This window comes from Podarcis liolepis (assembly GCF_965112155.1).
Source record: "Podarcis liolepis genome assembly, chromosome: 15".
Taxonomy (NCBI): Eukaryota; Metazoa; Chordata; class Lepidosauria; order Squamata; family Lacertidae; genus Podarcis; species Podarcis liolepis.
The window spans coordinates 29,534,995-29,549,202 of NC_139566.1; the positions used below are offsets into that span (position 1 = coordinate 29,534,995).

Consider the following 14,208-nt stretch of genomic DNA (forward strand, 5'->3'; position numbering starts at 1 on the left):
AATATTAGGAAAGACTATAGCTTTCTTGCTGGTACATGCATCATTTTCTGCGCCCTCAGATTTCAGAAAATTATTATCTTCTTGTGAAAAGTAACAGAAGTCAAGTCAAATAATACGTTAGGTCTCCACAAACATACCTGAACAGTAACTGAGACATGTGACGAGAACAAGGATCCAGGCCATGGTGAATGTCAAAAGGAGGGTGGATCACACAAACAGATCTCTAGTCTGGTGGCACCTCCCTACCACCCTCTTAAATCACCTGGGAAATGAGGCACGAGCAATTATGCAAATATCTCGACACCCCTTGGCCTTGCTAGAAAGAATATGAGGAAATACAGCGAACATCCAGCAGATGACCACAGAACAGAAAGGGGTGTTTTCACAGAAGATTGAAGCTTCTATGTATTGTTTAGGTCATGATTGGGGAGCTATAGAACCAGGGGCTGAACATGACCTCCCAAAATTATTATTATTATTATTATTATTATTATTATTATTATTATTATTACCCACCCATCTGGCTGGGCTGCCCCAGCCACTCTGGGCAGCTTACAGTTTACATAAAGACATAGTAAAATGTCAAACATAAATTTTCCATTGCAGGGCTGCCTTCAGAAGTCTTCTGATAGTTATGTAGTTCTTTATCCCTTTGACATCTGATGGGAGGGCATTCCAGAGGCAGGGTGCCACTGTCAAGAAGGCCCTCTGCCTGGTTCCCTGTAACCTCACTTCTCACAGTGAGGGAAGCAGCAGAAGACCCTCGGAGGAAGACCTCAGTGTCCGGGCTGAGCAATGGAAGGTGGAGAAGCTCCTTCAGATATTTCCTTTTGTGGCTCTCAGGAGGTGCTCAGAACATGTCCTCTTCAGGCCACATGCCTCACTTTCATGGTGCTGTGGCCCCCAATGATTCTGCCTGGCTTGAACATATCCCTGGATGTTGATGATGCTTACTAATAATAATACAGTGATGCCCCGCAAGACGAATGCCTTGCAAGACGGAAAACTCGCTAGACGAAAGAGTTTTCCGTTTTGGAGGTGCTTCGCAAAACGAATCTCCTATGGGCTTGCTTCGCAAGACGACAATGCCTTGTGAGTTCCTGCGGGGTTTTTTTCCTCCCCCCCCTTTTCTAAGCCGCTAAGGCGCTTATCAGCTGATCCGATAAGCCGATAAGCCGCTAATAGCGCTAATAGCGCTAATCCGCTAATCTGTCAATGGGTTTGCTTCGCAAGATGAAAAAACCGCTAGACGAAGAGAATCACAGAATGGATTCTTTTCATCTTGCGAGGCACCACTGTAATAATATGTGTCAGGGAACTGCCATCAGAGGGAAGAGTAGAGGAAAGTCGCTCCAGTGATGCAGGGGAGGGAACTAGCAAGGAGAGAGAGAGGGTTCCCACGGGGGAAAGAAATCCAGGGAACACCAGGGAGAAAGGGGAAGGCGAGAGCAAGGCGGAGGGGAGGCTCAGAGACTCTTCCAGTGAAATCAGCGGAGAGAGCACAGGACCTCCGCTTGGCACGCCCACGCTGCGCAGAAGGCTTCCACGCAGGGAATCTAGGCGGAGACTTGGAGTCAAACAACTCCTATGTTGGCGCAAATTTAGGTCCCGCCCACTGACGGATTCTGCCAGTGACTAAGACAGTCGCGTTTCAAGGGCTGTCAACCGGGGAAAGTTTTAGCTACACGGCTAGCTTGGAGCAGTTTGCAGTTTACGCACAAGCAACCCCAATTCCCATTACAATATGCAAACGTATTTAAGCACTCCTTGTTGAAAGAAGCCAACCCACCACCCTCCTTTCTTAGATTCAGGGACTCACAACAAAGGTGGGAATTAAGAAATAAAATCAGCTCCCGAACTCTGAAGCTTTGTCCAGGTTGCAATGGAAACTTCTCTCCATTGCAAACTGTGATTACGGGGGGGGGGGGGGGAGTGGGTCATTAGCACTGCTCCTCATGCAAATGTCTCCTAAGCGAGTTGTCAGGCATAAGAAAAAACATTCTGACACTTCGCTTCACCCCAACAGTTCAGTTTTTGTAACCATTTTCCGTTTCGTAATATAATTCACTATTATTTTAAAAAACGGGTAGGTGGCCCAACATTGTCCCCTGGAGGTTAAAGGCAGAACAGTAGACACCACAAAACGCCTGCATCACATTTCAAAGCAAAATACTGAAATCACAATCTAGTCAGTCTTAGTTACAGGTAGGTAGCCGTGTTGGTCTGTCGTAGTCGAAACAAAATAAAAAAATTCCTTCCAGTAGCACCTAAGAGACCAACTGAGTTTGTTATTGGTATGAGCTTTCGTGTGCATGAAGAATCCAAAGAAGTGTGGATTTCCAAGGTATGACTGTATTTATTATTATTATTATTTTGAGAAATGCAAGCCGAAAACTCACCCACTAATCCAAGATGAAATGATTATTTAATTAAGGATTTTCTTCATAGCTGTAATTTCAGCAGTGCTCTTCTAAGGTTGAATTTGAATTTATGACATTCCAAATAAAGTTTACATAATAAATTCCAGTTTTCAAGGAATCCCACTCTGCCCGCTTTGGATCCTTTTGCATCTTGCCAATATCTGTTAGCTTTCTAGTTTCAATTTTATTAATCCGAGACTTGGATTTCACAGCAAATCATGATTTCAGTATTAGGGGAGTAATGCTAAGTAACAGCTTCTCTCTGTTACACCTTTTCCCACTCTTTGGTTCAGTTTTCCACATTTTGACACAAGAAGAAGAAGGAGGAGGAGGAGGAGGAGGAGGAGGACACTGACAAACTGGAACGTGTCCAGAGGAGAGCAACCAAAATGGTCAAAGGCCTGGAAACGATGCCTTATGAGGAACGGCTAAGGGAGCTGGGCATGTTTAGCCTGGAGAAGAGGAGGTTAAGGGGTGATATGATAGCCATGTTCAAATATATAAAAGGATGTCACATAGAGGAGGGAGAAAGGTTGTTTTCTGCTGCTCCAGAGAAGCGGACACGGAGCAATGGATCCAAACTACAAGAAAGAAGATTCCACCTAAACATTAGGAAGAACTTCCTGACAGTAAGAGCTGTTCAACAGTGGAATTTGCTGCAGTGGCGTAGCGTGGGGGGTGCCAGGGGTGCCGGCGGCACCGGGCGCAACATTTTGGGGGGCGCGTTTGGCCAGCCCCCCTCGAGGAAGCGGGAACCTCTCCAAGGCGCAGCGCGCCGTCGGTGGAGGAAAAGAGCCGCGCAGCAGCAGCAGCAGCAGCAAAGCCGGGAGGAGGAGGAGGTTTTTTGCTCCTAGAAAGGAAGGGAAAATGCCTGTGCGTGTTACAGAGCGAATGCACTCATGCTTGCTTTACAGCCAGGAGGAGGGGGTGGAGCTGAGGAGGAGGGAGGGAAGGAGAGCCATGCCAGCAAAGCGGGCAGCAGCCGCTTACACTTGAGGAGGGACAGACGGGAGCCATAGCGAGCCGGAAAAAGCGCCGGGTAGCCAGCAACAGCTGCTGCAGCCTCAGCTAGCAAAGGTCCGTGCGCTCTCTAAACAGAGCAGTGAGGCTGCAGAGGGACGGCAGGGCACAGGAGGGCTCTGAGCCACGAGCGCAGTGAAAACCAGTAAAAAAGTTTTTAAAAAGGCTGCTGGGGACAGGAGGGCACGGGATGAGGGAGAGGGGGAAATTACGATTCTCCAGCGTCTCAGCTGATCCGCTGAGCAGGACTTGGGCCATTAGCTGTGTAAAGCAGCAAAGAGGGAGAGAAGGAGCAAAGCGGGAGAGGAAAGGAGCTGCTTACACTGCTGTAAGTGGCTGCTGTCCGGTTGGCTCCTTTAAAGCAACAGTGCTCTTTCCCTCCCCCCTCCCCCCTCAGCTCTCCGAAAAGCTCCTTCTCCACCCACCCCATGCGAGCTCCTTTTCCCCTTAGACCCCCCTCCTGCATTATTAGCCACATCCTTCTCCACCCACCCCACGCGTGTTCCTTGTCCCCTTAGCAGTGGCGTAGCGTGGGGGGTGCAGGGGGGGCGGCTGTACTGGGCGCAACATCTGGGGGTTAGGGTTAGGGGGCGCAAATCCACGGGTTAGGGGGCGCAAATTACTTGCCTTGCCCCGGGTGCTGACAACCCACGCTACGCCACTGATTTGCTGCCAAGGAGTGTGGTAGAGTCTCCTTCTTTGCAGGTCTTTAAGCAGAGGCTTGACAACCATATGTCAGGAGTGCTCTGATGGTGTTTCCTGCTTGGCAGGGGGTTGGACTCGATGGCCCTTGTGGTCTCTTCCAACTCTATGATTCGAAGAAGAAGAAGAAGAAGAAGAAGAAGAAGAAGAAGAAGAAGAAGAAGAAGAAGAAGAAGAAGAAGAAGGCAAAGTCCTTATTAATGCTTTTAGTTCATTTTCTCCACAGATATATAATTTTGCCTTATATTCATGTTTCTGTACAACAATTTTCCCTGGGGTCAAAAGGAAAGCACTTCAGAAGGACATTTTCCTGCCCTTGCCATGGAGAAGATCTGATAATAATAATAATAATAATAATAATAATAATAATAATAATAATAATAATAATATATTTATACCCCACCCATCTAGCTGGGTTTCCCCAGCCACTCTGGGCAGCTCCCAACGGAATATTAAAAACACGATAATAAATCGAACCCAGAACGTTGTGCATGCAAAACAGGTATTCTCCCCTGAGCTTTGGCCCTTCTAAGTCGGAAGTGGCTTTATTGCCAACAAGGCCAGTGAAAACATGAAGAGCATTGTTTATTGGGACATGTGTCAGATATTTAATACAAGGTCATATCTCCAAAAGGATTCTTTAGTCTAAATAACTTGATAACTTTTAATGCATGTTCTTGTCGAAAACTAACAAAAGTCATTCACGTGCAGCTATGCTCTTGAATGATTCAGGATTCTGCACTCATAAGAAAGGAGAGAGAAGGTTTTTGTCTCAGTTCCCCATCAGATTATTTCACTGTGGAACGTGTCACTGCCAAGCTCGACGTCACAACAAAAATAAACTGCTTCATCTGCAGCCTCGATGTTAGAGATAGTTAATGAGCCAGATCGCGAACCGGTGAAGCGAGCTGGGACCCCTTCTCCCCGGGTGCTGGATCCATACCACAGAAAACGGGGAGGCTGTCCAGGTTTCTGTTGATACCAGTGAATATCATCCCAGAGAGTACCACCATTTCTAGAGCAGGAGAGTGTAGAAGTTTGGCCCAGAGACACCGACTGGGAGGCAGGCTGAGTCAAACTGGGTTGTGAAGTGACACCTATCATAAAAAAAGAGAAAGGAACCATGACTTTGGTACATTTCCTATGCATTCAAATACCACAGAAGCTTTATCTTCCTCTAGCAGACCAAGTTTTGATGTTGCCCTACATGATGTGAGTCTTCCACGCTCTTACCTGAGCAGTAGCTGAGAAGTGACAGGAAAATCAGGTACCAGGCCATGGTAAATCTCCTTTAGAGTCTGACTAAAGATCTAGATGGGATCTGATTCCCCCTCTCTGAAATCCCCCGGAAATACCAAATGTCTCCTTCGCGCAGATTGGTTGTATGCTCATTGGTTCTGCAAGAGTGTCTTTATCTACTTGCTTCTCTCCATGAAAAGCCAATGATCAAAGGAGAAATTTGCATGATGATGTTGAGGGCAGGCCTCACTCTGGCCAAGATAAAAATTAAGGGGTCATAGTGTTACTGAGGACAGTGGTACCTTGGGTTACAGAGGCTTCAGGTTACAGACACTTCAGGTTACAGACTCCGCTAACCCAGAAATAGTACCTTGGGTTAAGAACTTTGCTTCAGGATGAGAACAGAAATTGCACGGTGGCAGCAGGAGGCCCCATTAGCTAAAGCGGTCTTCAGGTTAAGAACAGTTTCAGGTTAAGAACGGACCTCTGGAACAAATTAAGTACTTAACCCAAGGTACCACTGTATATAAATTGCGCACGCACACACACACACACACACACACACACACAGCGGGTCGCCACATTCCATAATGATAATTTTATTCTTTCTACCCCACGCAACGGACTGGGTTGCCCCAGCCACGCTGGGCGGCGTCCAACATGTATAGAAGCATAATAAAACACTAGACGTTTTAAACAAAACCCTTCACTGTACAGGATTGCCTTCAGACGGCTCGGGAGTCGGAGAACTCCATACCCCCCAACATTTCTCCATTGAACATAGGGACACCCTAAGGAAAAAAAATTAACAGTAATCCTTCAAGTGGGTTGATTGGTTTGCCTAGACGTTAGTTAATGGGTTAATTGGTGAGCTATGAGGGGAGGGGAGGGACAGATGCCTTGTCAATCAAAGAATGCCTTGTTAACCAACCAGAGGCAGCTTTGTCAATCCCAGCAGCCTTGTCAACCAATCAGAGGCAGCTTTCTCAATCCCAACAGCAGGTATAAAACCAGCAGGCCATTGGCCTGCGCTCAGGCCACCCAATTTCTCTCTCTCTTTTCCCTCTTGATTTGGATTTTTTTCTCCCCCCCCCCCCACCTATTGTCATTTTTTTTTGTTTTCTTTAGTTCCTTTACCACTCTTTTCTTCTTTCACTCCCTTCCAGATTGTGGAAAGTTTCCTCTTTCCTTCCCGTTCCTTTTGTCTCATGCTTTTACACTTGTCAGTCCAAAAGGAGGGGGGGGGGGATTTCTATATGGTAAATGCTTCAAAGTAGGGACTTCATCTGTGGTATGTCACAAATGGGACCTGCAACCAAATGTTGCAGTGCGTTCTGCTGCTTTTGTTTAGCGTTCCAGCCAGCTCTTCCCTCCAAGTGTATTAAGCACAAACACACACACACACACAGTGGGTCGCCCCATTCCATAATGATAATTTTATTCTTTATAGCCCACGCAACGGACTGCGTTGCCCCAGCCACGCTGGGCGGCATCCAACATGTATGGAAACATAATAAAACACTAGACGTTTTAAACAAAACCCTTCACTGTACAGGATTGCCTTCAGACGGCTCGGGAGTCGGAGAACTCCATACCCCCCAACATTTCTCCATTGAACATAGGGACACCCTAAGGAAAAAAAATTAACAGTAATCCTTCAAGTGGGTTGATTGGTTTGCCTAGACGTTAGTTAATGGGTTAATTGGTGAGCTATGAGGTGAGGGGAGGGACAGATGCCTTGTCAATCAAAGAATGCCTTGTTAACCAACCAGAGGCAGCTTTGTCAATCCCAGCAGCCTTGTCAACCAATCAGAGGCAGCTTTCTCAATCCCAACAGCAGGTATAAAACCAGCAGGCCATTGGCCTGCGCTCAGGCCACCCAATTTCTCTCTCTCTTTTCCCTCTTGATTTGGATTTTTTTCTTCCCCCCCCCCCACCTATTGTCTTTTTTTTTTTGTTTTGTTTTCTTTAGTTCCTTTACCACTCTTTTCTTCTTTCACTCTCTTCCAGATTGTGCAAAGTTTCCTCTTTCCTTCCCGTTCCTTTTGTCTCATGCTTTTACACTTGTCAGTTCAAAAGGAGGGGGGGGGATTTCTATATGGTAAATGCTTCAAAGTATGTTGCAGTGCGTTCTGCTGCTTTTGTTTAGCGTTCCAGCCAGCTCTTCCCTCCAAGTGTATTAAGCACAAACACACACACACACACACACACACACACACAGTGGGTCGCCCCATTCCATAATGATAATTTTATTCTTTATAGCCCACGCAACGGACTGCGTTGCCCCAGCCACGCTGGGCGGCATCCAACATGTATGGAAACATAATAAAACACTAGACGTTTTAAACAAAACCCTTCACTGTACAGGATTGCCTTCAGACGGCTCGGGAGTCGGAGAACTCCATACCCCCCAACATTTCTCCATTGAACATAGGGACACCCTAAGGAAAAAAAATTAACAGTAATCCTTCAAGTGGGTTGATTGGTTTGCCTAGACGTTAGTTAATGGGTTAATTGGTGAGCTATGAGGTGAGGGGAGGGACAGATGCCTTGTCAATCAAAGAATGCCTTGTTAACCAACCAGAGGCAGCTTTGTCAATCCCAGCAGCCTTGTCAACCAATCAGAGGCAGGTTTCTCAATCCCAGCAGCAGGTATAAAACCAGCAGGCCATTGGCCTGCGCTCAGGCCACCCAATTTCTCTCTCTCTTTTCCCTCTTGATTTGGATTTTTTTTCTTCTCCCCCCCCCCCCACCTATTGTCATTTTTTTTCTTTAGTTCCTTTACCACTCTTTTCTTCTTTCACTCTCTTCCAGATTGTGCAAAGTTTCCTCTTTCCTTCCTGTTCCTTTTGTCTCATGCTTTTACACTTGTCAGTTCAAAAGGAGGGGGGGGGGATTTCTATATGGTAAATGCTTCAAAGTAGGGACTTCATCTGTGGTATGTCACAAATGGGACCTGCAACCAAATGTTGCAGTGCGTTCTGCTGCTTTTGTTTAGCGTTCCAGCCAGCTCTCCCCTCCAAGTGTATTAAGCACAAAGACACACACACACACAGCGGGTCGCCCCATTCCATAATGATAATTTTATTCTTTATACCCCACGCAACGGACTGCGTTGCCCCAGCCACGCTGGGCGGCATCCAACATGTATAGAAGCATAATAAAACACTAGACGTTTTAAACAAAACCCTTCACTGTACAGGATTGCCTTCAGACGGCTCGGGAGTCGGAGAACTCCATACCCCCCAACATTTCTCCATTGAACATAGGGACACCCTAAGGAAAAGAGATTAACAGTAATCCTTCAAGTGGGTTGATTGGTTTGCCTAGACGTTAGTTAATGGGTTAATTGGTGAGCTATGAGGTGAAGGGGAGGGACCGATGCCTTGTCAATCAAAGAATGCCTTGTTAACCAACCAGAGGCCGCTTTGTAAATCCCAGCAGCCTTGTCAACCAATCAGAGGCAGCTTCCTCAATCCCAGCAGCAGGTATAAAACCAGCAGGCCCGGCCTGCGCTCAGGCCATTGGCCTGCGCTCAGGCCACCCAATTTCTCTCTCTCTTTTCCCTCTTGATTTGGATTTTTTTTCTTCTCCCCCCCCCACCTATTGTCATTTTTTTTTCTTTAGTTCCTTTACCACTCTTTTCTTCTTTCACTCTCTTCCAGATTGTGCAAAGTTTCCTCTTTCCTTCCCGTTCCTTTTGTCTCATGCTTTTACACTTGTCAGTCCAAAAGGAGGGGGGGGGGATTTCTATATGGTAAATGCTTCAAAGTAGGGACTTCATCTGTGGTATGTCACAAATGGGACCTGCAACCAAATGTTGCAGTGCGTTCTGCTGCTTTTGTTTAGAGTTCCAGCCAGCTCTCCCCTCCAAGTGTATTAAGCACAAAGACACACACACACACAGCGGGTCGCCCCATTCCATAATGATAATTTTATTCTTTATACCCCACGCAACGGACTGGGTTGCCCCAGCCACGCTGGGCGGCATCCAACATGTATAGAAGCATAATAAAACACTAGACGTTTTAAACAAAACCCTTCACTGTACAGGATTGCCTTCAGACGGCTCGGGAGTCGGAGAACTCCATACCCCCCAACATTTCTCCATTGAACATAGGGACACCCTAAGGAAAAGAGATTAACAGTAATCCTTCAAGTGGGTTGATTGGTTTGCCTAGACGTTAGTTAATGGGTTAATTGGTGAGCTATGAGGTGAAGGGGAGGGACCGATGCCTTGTCAATCAAAGAATGCCTTGTTAACCAACCAGAGGCCGCTTTGTAAATCCCAGCAGCCTTGTCAACCAATCAGAGGCAGCTTTCTCAATCCCAACAGCAGGTATAAAACCAGCAGGCCATTGGCCTGCGCTCAGGCCACCCAATTTCTCTCTCTCTTTTCCCTCTTGATTTGGATTTTTTTTCTTCTCCCCCCCCCCACCTATTGTCATTTTTTTTTTGTTTTCTTTAGTTCCTTTACCACTCTTTTCTTCTTTCACTCTCTTCCAGATTGTGCAAAGTTTCCTCTTTCCTTCCCGTTCCTTTTGTCTCATGCTTTTTCACTTGTCAGTTCAAAAGGAGGGGGGGGGGATTTCTATATGGTAAATGCTTCAAAGTAGGGACTTCATCTGTGGTATGTCACAAATGGGCCCTGCAACCAAATGTTGCAGTGCGTTCTGCTGCTTTTGTTTAGCGTTCCAGCCAGCTCTTCCCTCCAAGTGTATTAAGCACAAACACACACACACACAGTGGGTCGCCCCATTCCATAATGATAATTTTATTCTTTATACCCCACGCAACGGACTGGGTTGCCCCAGCCACGCTGGGCGGCATCCAACATGTATAGAAGCATAATAAAACACTAGACGTTTTAAACAAAACCCTTCACTGTACAGGATTGCCTTCAGACGGCTCGGGAGTCGGAGAACTCCATGCCCCCCAACATTTCTCCATTGAACATAGGGACACCCTAAGGGAAAAAAATTAACAGTAATCCTTCAAGTGGGTTGATTGGTTTGCCTAGACGTTAGTTAATGGGTTAATTGGTGAGCTATGAGGTGAGGGGAGGGACAGATGCCTTGTCAATCAAAGAATGCCTTGTTAACCAACCAGAGGCAGCTTTGTCAATCCCAGCAGCCTTGTCAACCAATCAGAGGCAGCTTTCTCAATCCCAGCAGCAGGTATAAAACCAGCAGGCCCGGCCTGCGCTCAGGCCATTGGCCTGCGCTCAGGCCATTGGCCTGCGCTCAGGCCATTGGCCTGCGCTCAGGCCATTGGCCTGCGCTCAGGCCATTGGCCTGCGCTCAGGCCATTGGCCTGCGCTCAGGCCATTGGCCTGCGCTCAGGCCATTGGCCTGCGCTCAGGCCATTGGCCTGCGCTCAGGCCATTGGCCTGCGCTCAGGCCATTGGCCTGCGCTCAGGCCATTGGCCTGCGCTCAGGCCATTGGCCTGCGCTCAGGCCATTGGCCTGCGCTCAGGCCATTGGCCTGCGCTCAGGCCATTGGCCTGCGCTCAGGCCATTGGCCTGCGCTCAGGCCATTGGCCTGCGCTCAGGCCATTGGCCTGCGCTCAGGCCATTGGCCTGCGCTCAGGCCATTGGCCTGCGCTCAGGCCATTGGCCTGCGCTCAGGCCATTGGCCTGCGCTCAGGCCACCCAATTTCTCTCTCTCTTTTCCCTCTTGATTTGGATTTTTTTTCTTCTCCCCCCCCCCACCTATTGTCATTTTTTTTTCTTTAGTTCCTTTACCACTCTTTTCTTCTTTCACTCTCTTCCAGATTGTGCAAAGTTTCCTCTTTCCTTCCCGTTCCTTTTGTCTCATGCTTTTACACTTGTCAGTCCAAAAGGAGGGGGGGGGATTTCTATATGGTAAATGCTTCAAAGTAGGGACTTCATCTGTGGTATGTCACAAATGGGACCTGCAACCAAATGTTGCAGTGCGTTCTGCTGCTTTTGTTTAGAGTTCCAGCCAGCTCTCCCCTCCAAGTGTATTAAGCACAAAGACACACACACACACAGCGGGTCGCCCCATTCCATAATGATAATTTTATTCTTTATACCCCACGCAACGGACTGGGTTGCCCCAGCCACGCTGGGCGGCATCCAACATGTATAGAAGCATAATAAAACACTAGACGTTTTAAACAAAACCCTTCACTGTACAGGATTGCCTTCAGACGGCTCGGGAGTCGGAGAACTCCATACCCCCCAACATTTCTCCATTGAACATAGGGACACCCTAAGGAAAAGAGATTAACAGTAATCCTTCAAGTGGGTTGATTGGTTTGCCTAGACGTTAGTTAATGGGTTAATTGGTGAGCTATGAGGTGAAGGGGAGGGACCGATGCCTTGTCAATCAAAGAATGCCTTGTTAACCAACCAGAGGCCGCTTTGTAAATCCCAGCAGCCTTGTCAACCAATCAGAGGGAGCTTCCTCAATCCCAGCAGCAGGTATAAAACCAGCAGGCCATTGGCCTGCGCTCAGGCCACCCAATTTCTCTCTCTCTTTTCCCTCTTGATTTGGATTTTTTTTCTTCTCCCCCCCCCCCCACCTATTGTCATTTTTTTTTCTTTAGTTCCTTTACCACTCTTTTCTTCTTTCACTCTCTTCCAGATTGTGCAAAGTTTCCTCTTTCCTTCCCGTTCCTTTTATCTCATGCTTTTACACTTGTCAGTTCAAAAGGAGGGGGGGGGATTTCTATATGGTAAATGCTTCAAAGTAGGGACTTCATCTGTGGTATGTCACAAATGGGACCTGCAACCAAATGTTGCAGTGCGTTCTGCTGCTTTTGTTTAGAGTTCCAGCCAGCTCTCCCCTCCAAGTGTATTAAGCACAAAGACACACACACACACAGCGGGTCGCCCCATTCCATAATGATAATTTTATTCTTTATACCCCACGCAACGGACTGGGTTGCCCCAGCCACGCTGGGCGGCATCCAACATGTATAGAAGCATAATAAAACACTAGACGTTTTAAACAAAACCCTTCACTGTACAGGATTGCCTTCAGACGGCTCGGGAGTCGGAGAACTCCATGCCCCCCAACATTTCTCCATTGAACATAGGGACACCCTAAGGAAAAGAGATTAACAGTAATCCTTCAAGTGGGTTGATTGGTTTGCCTAGACGTTAGTTAATGGGTTAATTGGTGAGCTATGAGGTGAAGGGGAGGGACAGATGCCTTGTCAATCAAAGAATGCCTTGTTAACCAACCAGAGGCAGCTTTGTCAATCCCAGCAGCCTTGTCAACCAATCAGAGGCAGCTTTCTCAATCCCAGCAGCAGGTATAAAACCAGCAGGCCCGGCCTGCGCTCAGGCCATTGGCCTGCGCTCAGGCCACCCAATTTCTCTCTCTCTTTTCCCTCTTGATTTGGATTTTTTTCTCCCCCCCCCCCCACCTATTGTCATTTTTTTTTCTTTAGTTCCTTTACCACTCTTTTCTTCTTTCACTCTCTTCCAGATTGTGCAAAGTTTCCTCTTTCCTTCCCGTTCCTTTTGTCTCATGCTTTTACACTTGTCAGTTCAAAAGGAGGGGGGGGGGATTTCTATATGGTAAATGCTTCAAAGTAGGGACTTCATCTGTGGTATGTCACAAATGGGCCCTGCAACCAAATGTTGCAGTGCGTTCTGCTGCTTTTGTTTAGCGTTCCAGCCAGCTCTCCCCTCCAAGTGTATTAAGCACAAAGACACACACACACACAGCGGGTCGCCCCATTCCATAATGATAATTTTATTCTTTATACCCCACGCAACGGACTGCGTTGCCCCAGCCACGCTGGGCGGCATCCAACATGTATAGAAGCATAATAAAACACTAGACGTTTTAAACAAAACCCTTCACTGTACAGGATTGCCTTCAGACGGCTCGGGAGTCGGAGAACTCCATGCCCCCCAACATTTCTCCATTGAACATAGGGACACCCTAAGGGAAAAAAATTAACAGTAATCCTTCAAGTGGGTTGATTGGTTTGCCTAGACGTTAGTTAATGGGTTAATTGGTGAGCTATGAGGTGAGGGGAGGGACAGATGCCTTGTCAATCAAAGAATGCCTTGTTAACCAACCAGAGGCAGCTTTGTCAATCCCAGCAGCCTTGTCAACCAATCAGAGGCAGCTTTCTCAATCCCAGCAGCAGGTATAAAACCAGCAGGCCCGGCCTGCGCTCAGGCCATTGGCCTGCGCTCAGGCCATTGGCCTGCGCTCAGGCCATTGGCCTGCGCTCAGGCCATTGGCCTGCGCTCAGGCCATTGGCCTGCGCTCAGGCCATTGGCCTGCGCTCAGGCCATTGGCCTGCGCTCAGGCCATTGGCCTGCGCTCAGGCCATTGGCCTGCGCTCAGGCCATTGGCCTGCGCTCAGGCCATTGGCCTGCGCTCAGGCCATTGGCCTGCGCTCAGGCCATTGGCCTGCGCTCAGGCCATTGGCCTGCGCTCAGGCCATTGGCCTGCGCTCAGGCCATTGGCCTGCGCTCAGGCCATTGGCCTGCGCTCAGGCCATTGGCCTGCGCTCAGGCCATTGGCCTGCGCTCAGGCCACCCAATTTCTCTCTCTCTTTTCCCTCTTGATTTGGATTTTTTTTCTTCTCCCCCCCCCCACCTATTGTCATTTTTTTTTCTTTAGTTCCTTTACCACTCTTTTCTTCTTTCACTCTCTTCCAGATTGTGCAAAGTTTCCTCTTTCCTTCCCGTTCCTTTTGTCTCATGCTTTTACACTTGTCAGTTCAAAAGGAGGGGGGGGGATTTCTATATGGTAAATGCTTCAAAGTAGGGACTTCATCTGTGGTATGTCACAAATGGGCCCTGCAACCAAATGTTGCAGTGCGTTCTGCTGCTTT

At 47.7% G+C, this 14,208-nt stretch overlaps 2 protein-coding genes across 2 annotated transcripts in view; both read right to left on the reverse strand.

Moving 5' to 3' along the window:
• LOC310694963 (immunoglobulin lambda-1 light chain-like) overlaps positions 1-253 on the reverse strand; it is a 91,223-nt gene extending 90,970 nt beyond the window's left edge. Inside the window, exon 1 of the mRNA XM_083478893.1 lies at positions 138-253. Coding sequence (XP_083335019.1) covers positions 138-183 — 46 coding nt within the window. The 5' untranslated portion in view covers positions 184-253. The remainder of the gene's footprint in view (positions 1-137) is intronic.
• The window catches only part of LOC310694969 (immunoglobulin lambda-1 light chain-like), a 67,117-nt gene extending 61,587 nt beyond the window's left edge, over positions 1-5,530 (reverse strand). Inside the window, exons 1-2 of the mRNA XM_083478903.1 lie at positions 5,376-5,530; positions 4,946-5,239 (exon numbers count right to left, since the gene is read on the reverse strand). Coding sequence (XP_083335029.1) covers positions 4,946-5,239; positions 5,376-5,421 — 340 coding nt within the window. The 5' untranslated portion in view covers positions 5,422-5,530. The remainder of the gene's footprint in view (positions 1-4,945; positions 5,240-5,375) is intronic.
• Between the last annotated feature and the right edge of the window lie 8,678 nt (positions 5,531-14,208).